Source organism: Sceloporus occidentalis, unplaced genomic scaffold (assembly GCF_023333645.1).
Source record: "Sceloporus occidentalis isolate IW3139 unplaced genomic scaffold, rSceOcc1.0.p SCAF_5, whole genome shotgun sequence".
Classification (NCBI taxonomy): domain Eukaryota; kingdom Metazoa; phylum Chordata; class Lepidosauria; order Squamata; family Phrynosomatidae; genus Sceloporus; species Sceloporus occidentalis.
Window position 1 is genome coordinate 163,575,532 of NW_028316985.1, and position 19,198 is coordinate 163,594,729.

Sequence of the window (19,198 nt, forward strand, 5' to 3'; positions counted from 1 at the left end):
ATGTAGAACCATACAACTTCTAATAGAGATTAAAGTAATCTTTGCTGACAGGATTCTTCAATTGTACTTGCTATGGCACATACCCAACCATCTGGCAAGTACAATGCGTTCTAACCTTCCTACAAACATTGAAATTGGAATGGGTGAGGTATCTGTCCCATACATAATTGTATCGCACTTCTGACATGTTCTAACTACATTGAAATGCAGTGTGATGATCTCAACCCCCACCCTTCTTCTGAAGCTTGGGGTTGGAGGAATGTGGATTATCACATCAGCTGCACTGTACTTTGGAGGTATTAGTAGTACTTCAGTAGTGCAGGGTAACTGCAGACCTTATTCCAGCACTGTTCCCCCACTCAGGAAGCAGTCTGGGACTCATTTGTGTTACACATGGCTTTTGAGCCATCCCAAACTCCTCCAAAGAGTGTGTGCAACTGAAGCAATTATTTCCTTGCTTACCCCATTCCCCACTTTGAGCACCAAGTTCCCAAGGAAACCTGGGACTTCTCTGCCTCATACTGTTTATCCCTACACAATTCAGAAGCACACATGGCTGAAGAAACAATCCTTCATTCTACTCTCCTGAGCTCCAGTTTTGTTGCATGTGCAGTAGACTGGAAAATAGACGGGAAAGTATTAGAAGTAGTTGCAGTAGGGAGAGTGCAGAACTACCACCAAAGAGACAAGCTAGGCTTAGGAGTTTCTGAATGTTCAGGCACATAATGACCCATATGTGTGAATTCAAAAATAACCAGTCCAAGATGCACAGTTGCAGGTAAGCAACCTATCCTTCCTTTTAATGTTGGTAACTTGATTTTTATTTTTACGAATAGTCTATTAAATTTGTTGTTGTTGTTGTTGTTGTTGTTGTTGTTATATGCCTTCAAGTCATTTCCAACTTATGGCAACCCTAAGGCATACCCATTATGGGAACTCACCCAAGGTCACTTGAGGTTCCATGGCCCAGTAAGGTGTTCCTCCCCCCAACTTATTTTTAGCGTCATTGAAATATCATTGAGTGAAATCTATCTCCCATTAGTTAATAACCTCCAAAGGAGGATCAGAATTACAATCATGGCATTAGAAAATATCAACAGATGACAGCACCTCTGAAAACCTAAGAAACTTCACTGAAATGTAGGAGATTAGGTACACATTATCAGATCACAGGGGAAGCCGCACAGCCCTGTTTGAAACAAAGGCAGCTTCTCCAGAAATTTTCCCTACAGGCAGGAAAAACTGGCAGAGTGTTGGATGCTTGATTTGCCCCGCTCCAAAGGTGGATGCTTTCCTCTTTCTGTTCCAAGAAAAAGACACAAGAGTTGCTTGTTTATGAGAGGATTTCTTTTTTTGTCCCTGCCTAGTCTCGAGTCACTTCTGTTTGATGGCTTTGTTGAGGAACCAGAGGCAGATGTGTTTATAAAACATCCCTCAAAAATTCATCAAAGGTGAATAATGGTATTTGTGAAACAGAAGCTATGCATAGCTGCCAATATTTAATAGCTCACAGCCAAGAATTGGATCAAGAAGCCAGCTTTAGTACAGAAGGAAAATGATTTGTTAGCATACACCTCCTTACCAAAGATTTCTGTAATGTCAACGCCTGAAAGATTAATGTCATTTACCTAAATCTGAGAATCCTTTAATTATGCACACCTTTGAATTGTATCTACATAATGTTTGGTTATTAATTCTTTCCTTTTTACAAGGATAAATATGAGAAAACCCCAAATCTCCTATATGCATAGTGCACTGGTTTGACTGTTGGTATGACTCTGGAGACTAGGGTTTGAATCCCCGCTCAGCCATGGAAACCCACTGGATGTGCTTGGGCAAGTCACATTCTCTCAGCCTCAGAGGAAGGCCAAAGCAAACTCCCTTTGAACAAATCTTGCCAAGAAAACCCTGCAACCATCAGAAATGGTTTGAAAGCACACAGCAACAACAGCAATCATTTCTCTTACTGGTCTTTGGTATTTATATAGAGTTGTATCTGATGGTGTCCCTCCACTGATGGAATGTTCTCTGAACAGTGGAAATTCTGTCAGCAGGATGAGTAGGGGAGGAATTTTTCAGCTTCCCCAATGAAGTGCTTGGGTGATTGTCCAATTAAAACAACATGGAGGATGGTGTGACAGGGCACAAGGATTAAATGCCGGTATTACAGCCACAACATTGTGAGTTTGATCCCAGGCCCTAAGGTTGACTCGGCCTTCCATCCTTTCATAGGTCGGTAAAAGGAGAACCCAGCTTATTGGGGGCAATGGGCTTACACATTGTAAACCACTTAGAGAGTGCTTAGTTCACTATGAAGCAGTATAGAAATGTAAGTGCTATTTGCTAAATGTAAGTGCTAATTACCTGTTTTTTAATATCTCTAGGATTTACTGGGGTACCTCTGAAGTGTATATGCAGATCATTCATTTTTGTGTTCACCCAAAGTTTGAAGGCTTTTCTGTAAAACCATTTTTCATTAACAGAAAACATTCTGGTGTTAGGTGGAGAGTGGTGTATTATCTAGTCTTTAATTCTCCTAGGCTTTTTAAGGACTACTTTTTAATGCTTGTATGTCTTAGCATCATTTTATTTTGTTGCTAGTTTTCATTCCAGAGTTTTTTGTGGGTTTTTCAGGCTATGTGCCCATGTTCTAGAGCATGGCCACATAGCCTGAAAAACCCACAAAAAACTATGGATGCCGGCCATGAAAGCCTTCGACTTTACATTTTCATTCCAGCTTCGTATGTTTTGATGTTTTCATTCTTTGCTGCTGGTTATATCTTGGTTTTATTTGAGCAGTCTTCTGTTATTGTTTATTGTTTCTGTTTTATATTTGTAATACAGCACCCAGGGAGCACTAATTATTGGGTACTGTAAAAGAGAATAGATTATTCTTTTAGAAAAGATAAGACCTAAGTAGAGAAAGTATTAGGTTTATTATGGTTTCATTAGGTTTATTATGGTTTCATATGCTGTGATATTTTTATTCTTTGCTACCGTTTTATTTGTGCTGTGGTCAGTTACATTTTTCTTGTTATTTTGTATTTTTAATATATTCTACAACAACCAAAGAACTCTGCTTATTAGCAGAGGTTTAAAAGTTCAAGAAATGCATCAGCAATTTTAAAGAATGGAGCAAAAACCATAACTAGGATTTGCTTTGATATGCAAGAGGATGTTAAATAAGATAACTTCTGCAGGCAATGTGTATGGCCTCTTTTCCCCACCACACCTGAAAATGTTAGGGTATTTGTTTATTTATTTGCTTGCCTGAAGCTAGTTTTGTGGGATAATAAGTAAAATACTTGGGCAGTGAGGTTAATCCAATGCTGTTACCGTTCCTTCTTTCTGAGAGTGACAAGCAATTTGTCTTTCTACATTCCCTCTTGGAATTCAGGTTTGTTTGAAAGGAACAGGTTTCTGGTATGGATTAAATGATACAGACCCAACAAGAGTATGCGCTCACACACTGTCCTGTTTATATATTCTTTTTACTGTGTATTTTATAAAACATTTTGTCTCAGCAATCACTCATTTAACCCACACTTTTTTTCATGTGAGCTGTCTTTGCAGACAGGCTCTCAAGTGCTTTGCAGTAAAAGTACCCCTTGGTTGTCACCTGCATGCCATCTTAACTTGGTGCTTTATGTACTCTCTGCCAACCCCGTAAAATACAGACTGAAAGTTTAAAATTGCTGTCGGAGATTATGGAATCCCTCTGAAGTCTGTGTGGCTTTGCTGTTTATCAATTATATTTTGACAAGGCTTTTAAGAATGCAGGACGTGACTGTGAGTTGCGGTATGGCATTTCCAGTTGCTACTGCCTCTTAATAGTCTCTCCATCCATGTGTGACAGGTTTATCAAATCAAAAAGATTAATTATTGGCTTTCTGTTGAAAAAGACAGCCATCCAGTTGCCACCATTTACATAGCAGATTCCTTTCTCCAGTTCATTAAACCTACAGGAAATAAGTTTATTAACCAGACTTAATTTTAGTGAATGGCCATTAGATGATTTCCAGACTAGATGGCAGTGATTTGAGAAATGGAAGTAGACTTGACTGGACTTCATTTTAAACCTTTTCCAATTATTTGGTCTCTTAAAATCTTTTTATGCTGTCCTTCCTTCACATAGCTCAGGGTGGTGCACACGATACATCAGTCTCACACACTCAACCCACATACTGACAAGAAGTCTGTGCAACAGATGTGATTATAGGAACCCTACATACTCAAGTCATTTAGCAATTGAAAACTACTGGCAGTTAGGGGTTCCTAGAGTTAGACAATTTGAACTTGAATATTGCCTGTGATAATCCACTGTGGTGTTTGCTAAGTCATACTGGTCTGCTGTAATTACAGAAGCTGGAGTATGATGAAGTTGTGATGACAGCAGCAAAAGCCATATATCTTAAAAGTTAAGCATTGTTACAGCTGGGGGCTCCTATGACACTGGCATTGGGAATCCACTACATGCTTTAGTCCAAACTTTTTAAGAGCTATCCACAGTTCTAGACCGTATCCTCATAAGCTCAACAGCTGAGGTGCTTCATTGAATGTTCAAACTAAAACCAGAAACAGATTCACTACCCCACTGATACCATGCAATATATCTATGGTCAGTTACCGTTAAATACTCACTGCTTAGTGCTTAGGATAGATGCTTAGGATACCAGGGATAGCCAAAAGGACAAACAGATAGGTCTTAGAACAGATAAAGCCAGAGATCTCATTAGAAGCCAAGATGATAAAATTGAGACTGGTGTACTTTGGGCTTATAATGAGAAGGTATGGATCACTGGAAAAGACAATAATACTAGATAAAATAGGGGGCAGAAGAAGGAGAGGAAGACCACATGCCAGATGGATTGACTCAATAAAGGGGGATATGGGCATGGGATTGCAGGAACTAAGCAGTGAAGTGGAAGATAGGGGTTCTGGGAGGTGTCTCACTCAAGGGTCACAATGGGTTGAGCTCAACTTGGGGGCAGTTAACAGCAACAACAAAGAACAAAGACGGACTACTTTATACTTGGTATCCGCTGAGGTTTGGTTCCAGAACCCCCCATGGATACAAAAATCCATGGATCCTTGTCTTGTTTTATACAGTGGTGTCGTAAAATAGTGTCTCTTATATAAAATGGCAAAATCAAGGTTTGCTTTTTGGATTTATTTATTTATTTAATAATTTCAAGCTGTGGATGGTTGAATCGGTGGATGTGAAATCTGTGGATATGGGGGGCTGGCTATACTAAAGAAAAGTTGGTCCTTTTTCTAGAGGATTGCCTCTCTATCCATTGTTTAGTGAAGGGGTGAGCATAGTTTGCATACAATAAATTAGCATTTAATTTAGGATGTTAGTCTAGGATGCATTTTTCTTGCTAGGGTGGCTGTTCAAAGTATGCACTCGCAATTTTCACATGGCCTTCACAATGTAACATGCTGCTCTGGATCAGTGACTGCCAAGTTACTGGCTACTTGAAACTGGGCACTTTCAGTGGGAGCCTAATTCTCTTGAAACTATACAAAACAATCTGAATTTGGCCAGTGCTGGACATAGACTATTAGTAATAGTGACCCTTATAATTTTGTGCAATTTGGAGCTACGTTTCAGCTAAGATTATATAAGCTTCAAGTCTTTTTATATCAAATGCATCACAATTTTGTTGTTTTCCAGCAGCAATTATATGATTTTGGTAAATAGCATCAGGCCTCTGAAGTTCAGATTCATGAACTTTTGTTTCACTAGTTGATTTGGTTTGTCTCAGTTTCCTTTGACAACTGTAACCATGACAAAATGTACTAAACTCAGGCTTCACATCATGCTAAAGGATGCCATACTTGACATTTAGGATTCATCACCATTTGCCCTGATTTTTGCCACATTTTACTAATTTGCAAATTGCCTACATATTATAATTAGAGTTTGCAGCTGAAAACCTACTATTCACTTGAATTTTTGGAATAACCTTAATATGACTTTTATTGCTCTGTAATTATCATTTGAAATTTCCACTTGATTGCATATTGGTACAGGAAAGAAGTATTGTTTGTCTCCAGTTAGATTAATTAACTACAAATCTACAAAGCAGGCTAAAAATTAAAATTAAAAATTCATGGTAGAATTACATAGTTACTTAAAACATGTACTGCCTCTTGGCCACAGTTTTGCTCTGGCTTCAGAAATGCTCACTTTTTTACTTCTGTCCATCTTTTTCTCCTCTCTTCAGAAATTGACATAGAACGTTGTGTCCGTGAATCTATCAATCTTTTCTGTTGGACTCCTAAAAGTGCTACTTACAGACAGTATGCCCAGCATCCCAAGCAAGCCAGTGAGGTAACGTGTACAAGAAGTTTAATGTCCTGTTTCTCATCGGACTATCAAGATGCGCCAAGAAGTGACCTGGTGAGTGATTGTTGTTGTTGTTTTTTACAGAAAAGCTTGATGTTTTATTAAGTACAAACACCAGAGCTCTTTCACACTACACTTTTTTAGTGCTTTGATTCCACTTTAACTGCCATGGCAACATCCTATGAAATTTTGGGGAGGGTTATTTAGGATACTCAGCCAGACAGCTTTAGTGCGTCATCAAACTACAAACATTAGGAGTCCATGGGATGTTGCCATGGATGAATCCATAGCTCTATAATTGGGCAGTGTGAAAGGGCCTCAGGTTGAGGAAGCCTGGGATGAAATGTGTTCTGCAACTGTCTGTATAAATGTATTACTTTGTCATAGTAATGTGTGTTTCAATAATTGTGATATATTCAAGATTTTTACAGTTTACTCTACTCTTACTCTACTCTACACCTTATGTCTTTACTCTTCTACTATAAGACTTTAAAACAGCTTAATATGTGTGTTTTGTGTGCCTTCAAGTTGCTTCTGACATATGATCACTCTAAGGCCATGGTGGCAAACCTATGGCACACGTGCTACAGATGACTGGCGAAGCCATTTTTCATGGCACATAGAGGGCAGAGAAGAGGAGGCTATCTCAAGCCTTCAGCTGCCTCTGGAGAGGCTAGGAGGGTGTGGGAGGAGAAGAGGAACAGGTGCGCACCTGTTCCTCTTCTTCCCCTCTTGCCCCCCCCCCCCAGCCGTCAACTGTCTCTGGAGAGGCAACTGAAGTCCCAGGAGGGTGGGAGGAAGTCCTGCCTCCAGAGAGCATAGGTCCTGCTCTGGAAGTCCCGTTCCTACTCGGAAGTCCCTTCCCCAGCACCGAGTAGCACCCGATGCTGGAAGGCCTTTTAATTTGGGCTCTCAGTCCTTATAAGGTTTGCCATCACTGCTCTAAGGCAAACCTGTCATGGGGTTTTCTTGGAAAGATTTGCTTAATACCACAAAAGTATATATATATATATTTAATACTAAAGAAATGGGCCACATTTTTCTTGGAGAAGAGTTGTGCTATTCCTGTTGATGGGTCAGGTAATTAGGAAGAAAGGGACCATTGGTTTCCATACGGTCGGTCAGGACTAAACATTTAATTTAGGGTGCTGTTGAGAGACGAACTCAGAACTGGTTGAGAGTTCCATTTAGAATATGGCACTTGACAAGCACTTTAGACATTTGTCATTGAATGGGTTCTGGTTGCATATAGCATAGAAATGGGGAACCTCTGACCTTCTAGATATTATTGAACTCCAACTACCAACAGCCCAACTATCATGGCAAGGTATGATGAGATCTGTCGTCCAATAATGTGAGGAAAGTCGGTGGTTCCATCTCATCTCCTGTAGAACTGAGTATGAATAGTTCTACATCATATTGAGAGACTTCATTTAAGATGTATGTTTTTATTTGTGTTGACGTCTCTTAATTTTACTCTTAATAACCAAATGTAGATGTTTATATTTCATTACATTCCACTTTCCTTGGCTATCTCTGTCAAATATTTATTGTGTTGAGCTTGCACTGTATCTTTGTTCTGAATGACCCAGCCCATTTCAGTAAGCTAGCTTCCCCAGGAAATAATACCTTTTTCTATCTTTACTGACTTCTCAAGCATTTTGAACTCTGAGTTGTTCTGTGGTTTGATAGCCATGTGACCTATATTTATGTTCCAATATCATTTTGATCCTAAAATTGCTCTGAAGAATGTGCCAATGTAAGTATTTCATCTTGTGCCAGGGCTTCTCTCCACTCCTATTCTCCAACTGTTTCTGTTGGGCCTTTTATTTCTGTAACCGAGATTACTAAGGCCTAGTCACAGAGCTGCTGGATAAGCCTTCTCTCCACTGAGGAATAATAGTGGGAAAGGATTCATTTTCCCTTCCCATGGAATTTGTGAAATGTACTATTTAGGAAGGCTGTAGTTTGGAAGCCAATCACATATATACAAAACAATTAGTTGTAAGCAGGTAGCTTACATATTCTAGATCCCTCTTATCTGCATGTACTTATAGAAATATATTTTGAAGAAAAGTATTTTTTTTGTTTTGTTTTGTTTTGTTTTTTGGTGGAAATGTCCTCTTTTAGATGATGGTCAAGGAAATGAGCTGAAACCAGATAACATTTTTGAGCTTTGTCTACTCTACCCTAGAAATATGTTAATTTTATTCCTCATTTTCTTTGAAACCTATTTTTAATATTTTGACAAGACTTAAAGTATAAAAGTACTTTCTGTCTGTCATCTTTGGAATCAGTTTTGATTTTTTTAAACAGTAATATGGAAGATATGCTGAGAGCTTAATTACTAGGTCTTTACTTTCTATGTTGCTTTCCTGTATACTGTAGTTGTTTGATATTGACAGAGGTGAACATTAAGATATATTTAATGTAAAAAAATCTTCACCTTTAGGTGTGGAACATACAATAAAATACTGATGGAAGATATATAAGTAGCAGTACAAAAATTCAAAACCTATTTTCTTAACAAATTTGCCTACATGTTCCTTTGTGTGGAGCTCAATTCATGACTTCCTTTAAAATTTGTTTGATTATTGGTATATTCCATGTTCTTATAAAGATCTGAGGTATGATACGCCATTGAAAAATGCAATATTCACATTTTTTTAAAAAAAAGAAAAAGATACATATTTTTCTTTTACTGGAAAAAAGACGTAAACCAATTCTGTTGGATAAGACTTGCTTCTTATGAACAATTACTGCTAGCCCTTTGAAGTAGTTGCAATATCAGTAGAAATGTGCGGAATTAGTAAACAAAAGTCTGCAAATATTGCCTAGATGAAAAGTTTGTACTTTCTGAGCCAAATAGCAACCTTATCAGCAGAACTGCTTTGCTTCTCTACAATTCCCTTCACACTCCAACACACTCTGAATTTTACCGACTTAACATCAGATGTCTTTATTTATACATTGTAATTATTTTCATGCCATGAGCAGCATTTCCCCTCAGTGTGCTGATCATTTCCTAAAGTAAACTCCTGAAGCCCATTGTCATAGTGCAAAGCAAATGTCGATGGTATGTTATACAAAGGAAACACAAACACACTTTCAGCAATGGGACTCTTTTTCTGTTTTGCTTTATTGAGTGTATCTTTCTCCATCCTAGCACATGCCGTACCTCAAGAAGAGTGCTTCAAGTGGCTTCATTTCTCTTCAAGAGGGAAATAACTGAGGCTTATGAGGCCCCACTGTAACTTATCAGTTTACTGTGGCAAAACATACATGTAGGAAAGAATAAACAGACATTTTGTTGTTTTTGAACTGCAGGTTTCTGAATTATTTACATAACTATTTCTCCCCCAGCTGCCAAAAAAGAAAAAAGCTATTCAAAGTTATGATCTGTGTTCTTTCAGTATCCTTCTGCTTCAGCCATAAAAGAAATATAGGGTGGCTGTCTTGTCCACTAATAATAATAATAATAATAATAATAATAACTTTATTTATATACCGCCTTTCCGCAGTGATCAAAGCGGTTCACAAGGACATCAAATACAATTGTACAATACATCAAATACAAAATACGTAAGTACATATAATTAAAGAAGCATCCTTAAAATCACAAATAAGAACATTAATAACATCTGTCAGTCATAAAGAGCATCTTTCAACAAACAATAATTTCTAATGGGAATCAGAAGGATATGCTGACCAGAAAAGATGGGTCTTTAAGGCTTTCTTAAAGGCATCTAAAGAGGAACTTAGCCTTATCTCCTCCGGGAGCTTGTTCCAGTATATGGGAGCTACAGATGAAAATGCTTTTTGGCAAGTTGTCAAACTTGTCTTAGGATATTCAAGTAAGCATTTCCCAGTAGTTCTGAGAGTGCGGGATGGATTGTATGGGGAGAGGCGTTCCCTCAAGTAACACGGGCCCAAGCCATGTAGGGCTTTATAGGTGATGACCAACACTTTGTATTGAGCCCGGAAGCTGATAGGAGAGTGGAGAGATCTTAATACCGGTGTTATATGATCTGATCTAGAAGTTCCGGCGACCAATCTGGCTGCAGCATTTTGAACTAACTGAAGCTTCCAAACCTGGTACAAAGGTAGCCCCATGTAGAGTGCATTACAGAAATCTAATCGAGAGGTTACCAGTGCATGTACTACTGTTTCAAGGTCCTTTTGGTTGAGGCAGGGTCGCAGTTGGCGTATCAACAGAAGCTGGTATCAAGCACTCTTGGCCATCCATTCTACTTGAGATGATAACTGTAGAGATGAGTCCAAGAGTACTCCCAAACTGAACTTTGTCCTTTAGGGGAAGCGTGACCCCATCCAGGACTGGATGACAAATTTCCCTGTCAGGACTTGGGGAACCTATCACGAGTACCTCTGTTTTCTCTGGATTCAGCTTGAGTTTGTTTTCCCTCATCCAGCCCATTACTGACCCCAGGCAGGCATCCAGAGGAGAGGTGCCGTCCTTAGTCACTGTGTCAGTCGGAGACATGGAGAGATAGATCTGGGTGTCATCAGCGTACTGATAACACCGAGCTCCATGCTTCCTGATGATCTCTCCCAGCACTTTCATGTAAATGTTAAATAGCATGGGGGACAGAATGGCACCTTGAGGGACGCCCAATGTTAGCTCTCTTTTACGAGAGCTGCTGTTCCCCAGCCCCACCATCTGGAATCTTCCCGAGAGGTAGGAACGGAGCCACTGGAGCGCATTGCCCCCGATACCCAACTCTCTCAGGCATTCCAGAAGGATACCATGGTCGATGGTATCGAAAGCCACTGAGATGTGCAAGAGCACCTGCAATGACACGTTACCCCTGTCGATACTCAGACGGAGATCATCGACTAAGGCAACCATGGCAGTCTCACCTCCGTGTCCCGCTCTGAAGCCAGTTTGAAATGGGTCCAGATAATCGGCTTCATCCAAGACAGCTTGGAGTTGAAAGGCAACTGTCCTCTCAATCACCTTGCCCAAAAACGGTAATAAAGAGACCGGTCTGTAATTACTCATCTGCAAGGGGTCCAGAGAAGGTTTTTTCAAAATTGGTTTTGCTATGGCCAGTTTTAAGGTGGATGGAAATGTCCCCTCTCGGAGAGAAGTATTGATTATAGCAAGTAATGAAGATTTTATTACTTCTCCTCCCTGAACGGTCAACCACGAAGGGCAAGGGTCGAGAGGACAAGTCGTCCTTTTTACACAACCAAGGAGCTTGTCCACGTCCTCAGTATTCACAAACTCAAAGTGATCCAGAATAACTAGGCACAATACAACAGAGTCTTATTTCCCATCTTTTTGGATCATGTTTGCCCGTGTCTTATTCTGTCTGGCAACAGTTTTCAAGAATCTTCAACAGACCTGTGTTCAGATCTTTTTACATTGGATTTATCATGAACTGAATCTGGGATCTTCAGCATGCAAAGTGTGTGTTTTACCAGTGAGATCTGGTCTCTTGCAACTTCCCAGTTTGTGAACCAATTCATGAAGTGATTTTTAAGAGAGAATTTTGCCACACAGAAGAAATGTTATTTATTAGTTTATGAAACATAAAATAACATCAGATGATGTGTAACAAAGCATGTACAACATGTTCCTAATGGGGAATTATGAAAGACAGCACCTTATTATGAGTTCTAATCCTTTGTTGTTTGACCTATTATATCTTCCAAAAATTGATGTGGGAAACTGGGATGTGAAACTCTTTGGGGTTACTGCTTGCATATGAAATAAATGAGTACCATATTGCATAACTTACTGTTATATTTCCCTTCATCTCTTAAAGAGTGCACATATAAACTATGAACTATTAGCAAGATTTATAAAACAATAAGCAAATAGACAATGTGACAATATGAACTTTGAATTACAGTAACACACTCTGTGGGGCTGCTTTTGAAGAATATTGAAAAACTTTAGGTCCTAAAGAAAGCTGCAATCAGATTGTTAACTTGGGCTAGCTAGAGAAAGGAAACTCTTTTGTTGCAACAGCTCCACTGGCTGCCAGACCATTTCCAGACACAGTTCAAAGTGCTGGTTATGGTCTATATAGCCTAATATACCACTGGTCGAGATCATTTGAAGTACCATTTTCTCCCTTGTGAAACCTACCTATGTTTTGAGGTCTTCTGAAGGGAGCTTTCTCTCTGCCCCACCACCCTTGCAGATACATCTGGTGGGGGCTTGGAAGAGGACCTTCACAGTGGCTGCTCCCAAGCTCTGGAACCTCCTTCCCAGAGCGCTAGACTGGCACCCTCCTTGCTATCTTTCTGGAAGCAGAAAATGTTTTGTATCAACAAACCTTTGGGGATTTATTTTATTTTTGCGTGTGTGTAGAAGGAATGGGTCTTGCATAGTGTTCTGGATTTTCTTTTTGCTGCTGTCTTTTTAATGGTTTGTGTTTTTAGCAGGTTCTTATTCTCTGATAGATTAACTGCATTTTAAACTTTTGTATCTTATGAATTTTTAGCTATGTTTGTTTTAACTCTTGTAAGCTGCCCTGAGTCCCAAACTTTTAACAAGACAGGAGGAGAAAGAGGTAGTAATAATATACTACTGGGTAGGTTCCCAGTATGAAAGAGCCTCATGACAGGACTAAGATCTGAAGACAGCAACTGGGTTTAAAGTACAGGTTGAGTATCCCTTACCTGGAATTCCAAATGGGGCTAGCAGCTAGCTGAGTGGGAACCTATGATAAGGTAGAGAGCTGCATTTCTAGGTCCAGTATCTGCCACATGAAGCAGCTGACTCTCCCTAATGGTAGGGTACCCTGAGAATATTCTGTTGTGTTATTAAGTTGGCCCAAGGCATCTAGCTTGATGCCTTCTCTTTCAGAGACAAGGTAATGCTTTGGAGGATAGTGGAAGATATATCCTAGTAGTCTTATTTTCTCTTTAAACATTTGAGTGGTTTTAGGTGAAGAAAATGTGGCTAGTGAAAACAGATCTTTTGGCAGCAAACTATAGTGCAGAAAGCTACATATAGTGCTGTTTCAGGAGTGTTACTGTTTTATGTCATGCTTCACTAAAAAAGCTATATATTTTACTATAAAAAAGAGTATACTTCATTTTTTAAAAGAGTGAAAATGGCCTTAGAGTGAGTCTTACATTTCATATCTAGTTGATAAATAATCCTCTAGGGTTGGTTCATTGGGCAGATGTATTAGATCTCCATGCTGTCAGCAGTACAGAACAAATAAAGCTCTGTAGTAGTTACTGTCTGTCTTCCCTTATTTCCTCCTATGATAATGGGTAATTGTTCCCAAAGGAAACAATATATATCAAAGTGAAGAGTCTAGCCACTGGTATAAAATGCGGTAGGTTATGAAGGTATTGGTTTTCTTCTAATCCTCTTGGTTGCCACATTTCCCTTTCCACTTTTTTAATTAGCCTGTTTTGAGTATGCGTGCATAAGAGCAACTGAACCACTACAGAGTTTTGCAACTGGGATTTCTTTCCTCCTACAGTGAGAAGTGGCTAGCCTGTCTACTAAGCTCAAGAGGAAGTAGTAAATGAGGATTTAAAACAGGTCCACTCATGAATATGGAGGTGCAGAGTTTCCCACTGTTGTTTGAAGTCACATAAAGTTACTTAAGATAACTTTAGATCTGTAGTCTTGCATAACATACAAGGGATGGCTTTTACATGCACTAAATTTCTTAGCCTAAAAAGAGCACTGAGCCTGCTCAATCCAAGATCTCACTAACAAGTTTCAGTCATATTGATGGATTTATGAGTATGCAGAGAGTAGGGAATGAGAAGCTTTCAGGGACTAAAAGATTGCACCAAGCTGAATCCTGGAGCTTAGCCTTCTCCACCTAACAAATGTTTTTGTCCATAAAATTGTACCTTCACACCCTAAAAGTCTTGTGAAGCCATACTTTGTCCACCTCCTGTGTAGAGGAAAATTTGTATTTTGCTAGACCTCAGGGTTTAAAATATCTGTGTGTACTGTTTTGGCATTTCAAGGTTGTAAGTATAAGTTCGTGCATATAGTTGTCTGCACTTTCAGTCACTGACATTGAAGCTAACCCTTGTTCAGAATGGAGACACATTTTTGTGTGTACTAAAAGAATGTTTGCATGTGTCATGCTTTGGCTACTTGCTCTTGAGAGCCTAGTAGGTCCAGCCAACGAGAACCCAACCATGATTCTATTTATGTTTATTGACTTCTTAAGTCTCCTGGGTTCTGTTTCTTTGTCAAGCTAGTGTGTGATGAAACCTGGAAACCAAAAGGCACAAGATTGGGTAAAGCTACTGTAGGGAAAGTGGTGCTTTTGACAACATAATTTGAATAAGCAATTAACAGCTGTAGTTCAGCTTCCAAACAAACATGCATGCCTTCTTTTAAAATGCAAATTGACTGAGGCAGTTTTAAATATCAAATACTAAATGCATTTTTCAAAATTCAATCAAAAATAAAATCATGATGCAGAATTGTGACTGTAAATATAATAAACAGGATGAGGGTTTTTTTGTTGGGGTTTTTTGTGGGTTTTTTGGGCTATGTGGCCATGTTCTAGCAGAGTTTCTTCCTGACATTTTGTCAGCATCTGTGGCTGGCATCTTCAGAGAATGTTTGCCTGGAAAGGACTTGGCTATATATATTGTGTGACCTGGAAAGGCAGGAGTGATTTGCATGTATATTGTTTGTTGCTAATGGCAGGCCTCAGGGTGTGAGGGTCTGCACAAGAGGATTAATGTCTGCTTGATAGTGGTCATTGTCTGCTGGGAGAGTTCTCATTTGCATTTGTTGAGTCTTTACCTTGCTATCTTTCAGGATGAGGTTTGTTGAGGGGAAAGTGTTTTGTTAATAAATTTACACATCTTAATCTTATATCAATGAACAATTGCAAATAAGCCAGCTTGATAGCTGTTCAAGTGCATGATTTTTTGTTTTTTTTTTTCTCTATTTAAAAGTCTAGAGATTCTATCATGCTGAATGATCTGAAATCAGAAGTGTCACCACGGATCTCAGCTGAAGATTTGATTGACCTATGTGAACTGACAGGACCTGGCCATTTCAAGACCCCACCAAAGAAAACAAAATCCAGCAAGCCCAAATTGCTTATTGTTGACATCCGTAACAGTGAGGAGTATCCTTCCAAACTGAAGAGGTCGCAGCTTATCTGTCTGTCTACCATTTTCTTTTTTAGGCACAACTGCTACAATGATAAAAAGAAATGTAAACTCATTTGGTCCATACAACTTCAGATTGTTGTTATTGTTATGTTCCTTTAAGTCATTACTGACTTATGGTGACCCTAAGTGAACCTATCATGAATTTTTCTGGGATTGAGAGGTAACACAGGTTGAGCATCCCTTACCTGAAAATCTGAAATCCAAAATGCTCCAAAATCAGAAATGGGTGGCTGAGGTAGTGACACCTTTGTTTTCTTATGGGTCAGTATACAAAACTTTGTGTCATGCACAATTTTTTTAAAAATATTGTATAAAATTACCTTCAGGCTATGTATATAAGGTATATACAAAACATAAATCAATTTTATATTTACACTTGGGTCCCATCTGCAAGATACATGGGAATATATCAAAATCTGAAAAAAATTAAAACACTTCTGGTCCCCAGCATTTCAGATAAGGAGTACTAAACCTGTACTGTCAACCAAAATATGATGGAAGTGGTATGCTTTACACCCTTTCAGGAACACAAAGTTTTCCTTACTTCTTTAGGGGAGTAGCTTGGAATTGTGGACCAATTGCTCTTAAAACCTGGTTGCTTCTTGGGACCATCTAAATGTACCCTAAAGCAACAGTAGGAGATTTTGACAAGACCTCAAATGGGACATGGGGAAATGATGATCCTTAACATATGAGCATCTCCAAATCATTTTTAAGTCTTTTAAGGTTAAAAATAGTATTGTAAATTAGCTCCAAATTACTTTGGCAACCATTGCAGCTTGTGTAAAAAAGGCTGGAAATTTGCCCATTCTCTGATAATTCATTACTACTGTATAACTCATGTATAAGTCTAGAATTTAGGTCAAAAAATTGACCCCAAAAACCTGAGTCGACTTGTCCACAGGTCAATGTAAGTACTGAATCTGAACTCTTATTTAAAAGAAGGAACTGTGCCCTGGTGAAAGGCAAGAGTATAATCTATCCTGGAAGCACCAATCCCCACCATTCTCTCATCCATCCAGCCTTAAGAGTGAGTACAAAAAGCTATGACTGCTGGAATTTTGTAAGTTCTTTGACATTGTTTTGCTTTGCTTCATCCTTTAGATCCTTTGCTATATGCCCCTAAGTTTTACTCTCGATTTATCCATGGGTCATAGCAAAATCCATAATTTTGAACCCAAAACTTGCCCTCAGCTTATACAAAACTTGCCCTCAATTTATACATGAGGTCAACTTATAGTCGAGTATATACGGTAGGTGTGCAGCATTATTCTCCACCAGCTGATGTTTCTGGGTTGTATGGGAGCCATCATGGCATAGCGGTTTGGGTGCTGGACCAGGAATCTGGCGACCAGGGTTCAAATCCTTGCTCAACCATGGAAACCCGCTGGGTGACACTGGGCAAGTCACATTCTCAGCTTCAGAAGAACGCAATGGAAAACCTCCTCTGAAGAAATTTTGCTTACAAAGCAACTTAGGGTTGCCAGAAGTTGGAAATTACTTGAAGGCACACCACAACAACTAAACAGTAATCCAAGGGCAGTTCCATTTAGAGGAATCAAGCTGGAACAAAGATTTGGCAAGATCTGGCATATGCAGAAAACACAGAGATATCTCTAGTAGCCAAAGGTGGAAGAAAGTACTTTCAGCAATAGCTCCATTCTCCTTCTTGGAAAGCAATGCTGCAATCTGTAGTTCTCCATTATTTGGTTGGGTCAAGTCACATAAAAGCTCATATCACATTCAAGTGAATGGTCTTTTCTAGATTATGTCTTAGTCTGTACTCTCATATCCCTTTGACTGCCACCTCTAAACACTGGTTCAGAAATGTGCCAGTTCCTAAATGCCTTGTTAGAAATATATAGAATTGATTGACATCCAGTGCCAAAACTACAAGTGATATGTGTAGGTATTTTCTTATCAGTACCCTGTCATCCTGGCAGCTGTCAAGCACAAGAGGACACCACTGTGTCAGGAGTTGCATAGACAACTGCCATAAAATATTGGGTATTAGGTGTTATGGGTTATACAGTAGATGTGATATTGTTAAGTCATGATGATCTCAAACACAATTGCTGAGAGAATGCTGGAAAGGAGGAAAGCATGAGCCAAGCCAGTTAAAGGGCATTTCTGCGAAAGAATCTGGTAGTGACAACAAAAACATGGGAAGATATGGGAAAGAGAGGAGAAGTGTGTTTATTAGTTATAACAAATAAGAAGCCTGCCTGAACTTTGAAATTGTATGTAGTTTAATTAGGCAATTTTAACATTTGCTGGTTAGTTCTGACAATGAGCTTTACAATTGAAGCCTGATCTTCTGAACTTGGTATCTTGCTGGATTTGACACACTGATTTTGCTAAGTGACAGGGAGAAAGGGACTGAGAACCAGGGATTATCTCCACACTGCAGGGTTTTTTGGTGTAGGAAAGTGAAGCAATACGAATCAATTAAATGATTCTTTAAATCTTGAGGAACTCATAGATGTGACCACTTTCTGACTCCTATCAGGCAGAAATATTTGAGGATATCTTTAATATTGTAATAGAGATGATTTGGCCAAAATCTCTCTCTCTCTCTCTCTCTCTCTCTCTCTCTCTCTCTCTCTCTCTCTTTTTAAATAGATCTTTCAAGGTAGTTTGGTAGAAATAGGAAGTCTTCGGAGCCACAACTATAAATGAGTAAAACAAAACTGTCAGAGCTTGAAAAAATGCCAACCCCCAATCCTCAACATGCTATGCTGTCTAACTAAAACAAAAGTGATCAAAGAAGCATGAAAGTATAATTATTTCTTCTGTATGTTTGTTAATTTCATGCAACAGTGGAAGCTTCCAGTCAATCACAAGCTTCATTGTCTAAAACATTTGACTCTTCACTGTTTAGTCATCTGAGGCTTTTTGTCCTGAAATACATTAGTTATTTAAAGCTAGATTTATCCATATCAAAAGCTTTTTAATTTGTCTGCCTTCCCTATCTGAAACATTTTAAAAAAAACAGTAAAGTGAGTAGGTGCCAGTGTTAATCAGCTAATCATTTCTAGGCAAAAGTGTAGGACTAACAACTGATACAGGTTTAAATCCATCTGTTAAGGAAAGGATTCATGAAGGTATCTATGAGATTACACCATCAAATATACAGGTTTCATTTTGTTAGCTTTGGCCCAGCTTTCTAGTCTATTCAGGTCATTTTGAATTTTGATCCTGTCCTCTGGAGTATTAGCTACTCCTTCTAATTTGGTGTCATCTGCAAATTTGATAAATATGCCCCAATACTGTCATCCAAGTCATTAATAAAGATGTTGATGAAATCACTTAGATTCCATCTTTCTTAGCAATGGCTAGATAACATTATCTTTTTACCTGGAAGTTTATCCTTACAAACTCTGTTGGAGAAAGAAAAGCCACTTAGACCTTGCACTTCAGGGCACTAGACAGCAAGCACATCAGTATCTCCTTAGCTTCTAAATGGTTTTACATGGAAAATGCCATGAAAATTAACAGAATGCCTTTTGCTGGGTTCTGTTCAATGTATATTTTCCATAAATATTTGTGTTAATGAAAATACATTAAATAGCATTTGCATTTTTTTCTGAACTGCTTGAGTGCTTCATGGGTGAGAACATGAAAAATAATGATCAACAACTAATGTAGGAGTTTAGCAACAGTCAGCACAAGTAATGTCTGACAGTGTTCAGTTCCTTCCAT

At 38.9% G+C, this 19,198-nt stretch overlaps 1 protein-coding gene across 2 annotated transcripts in view; it reads left to right on the plus strand.

Moving 5' to 3' along the window:
- The window catches only part of TBCK (TBC1 domain containing kinase), a 103,293-nt gene that overhangs the window by 69,694 nt on the left and 14,401 nt on the right, over positions 1 to 19,198 (plus strand). For both annotated transcript variants that reach the window (XM_089526015.1, XM_089526016.1), the window contains 2 exons: positions 6,231 to 6,406; positions 15,275 to 15,450. In XM_089526015.1, the coding sequence (XP_089382141.1) occupies positions 6,231 to 6,406; positions 15,275 to 15,450 (352 nt within the window). The remainder of the gene's footprint in view (positions 1 to 6,230; positions 6,407 to 15,274; positions 15,451 to 19,198) is intronic.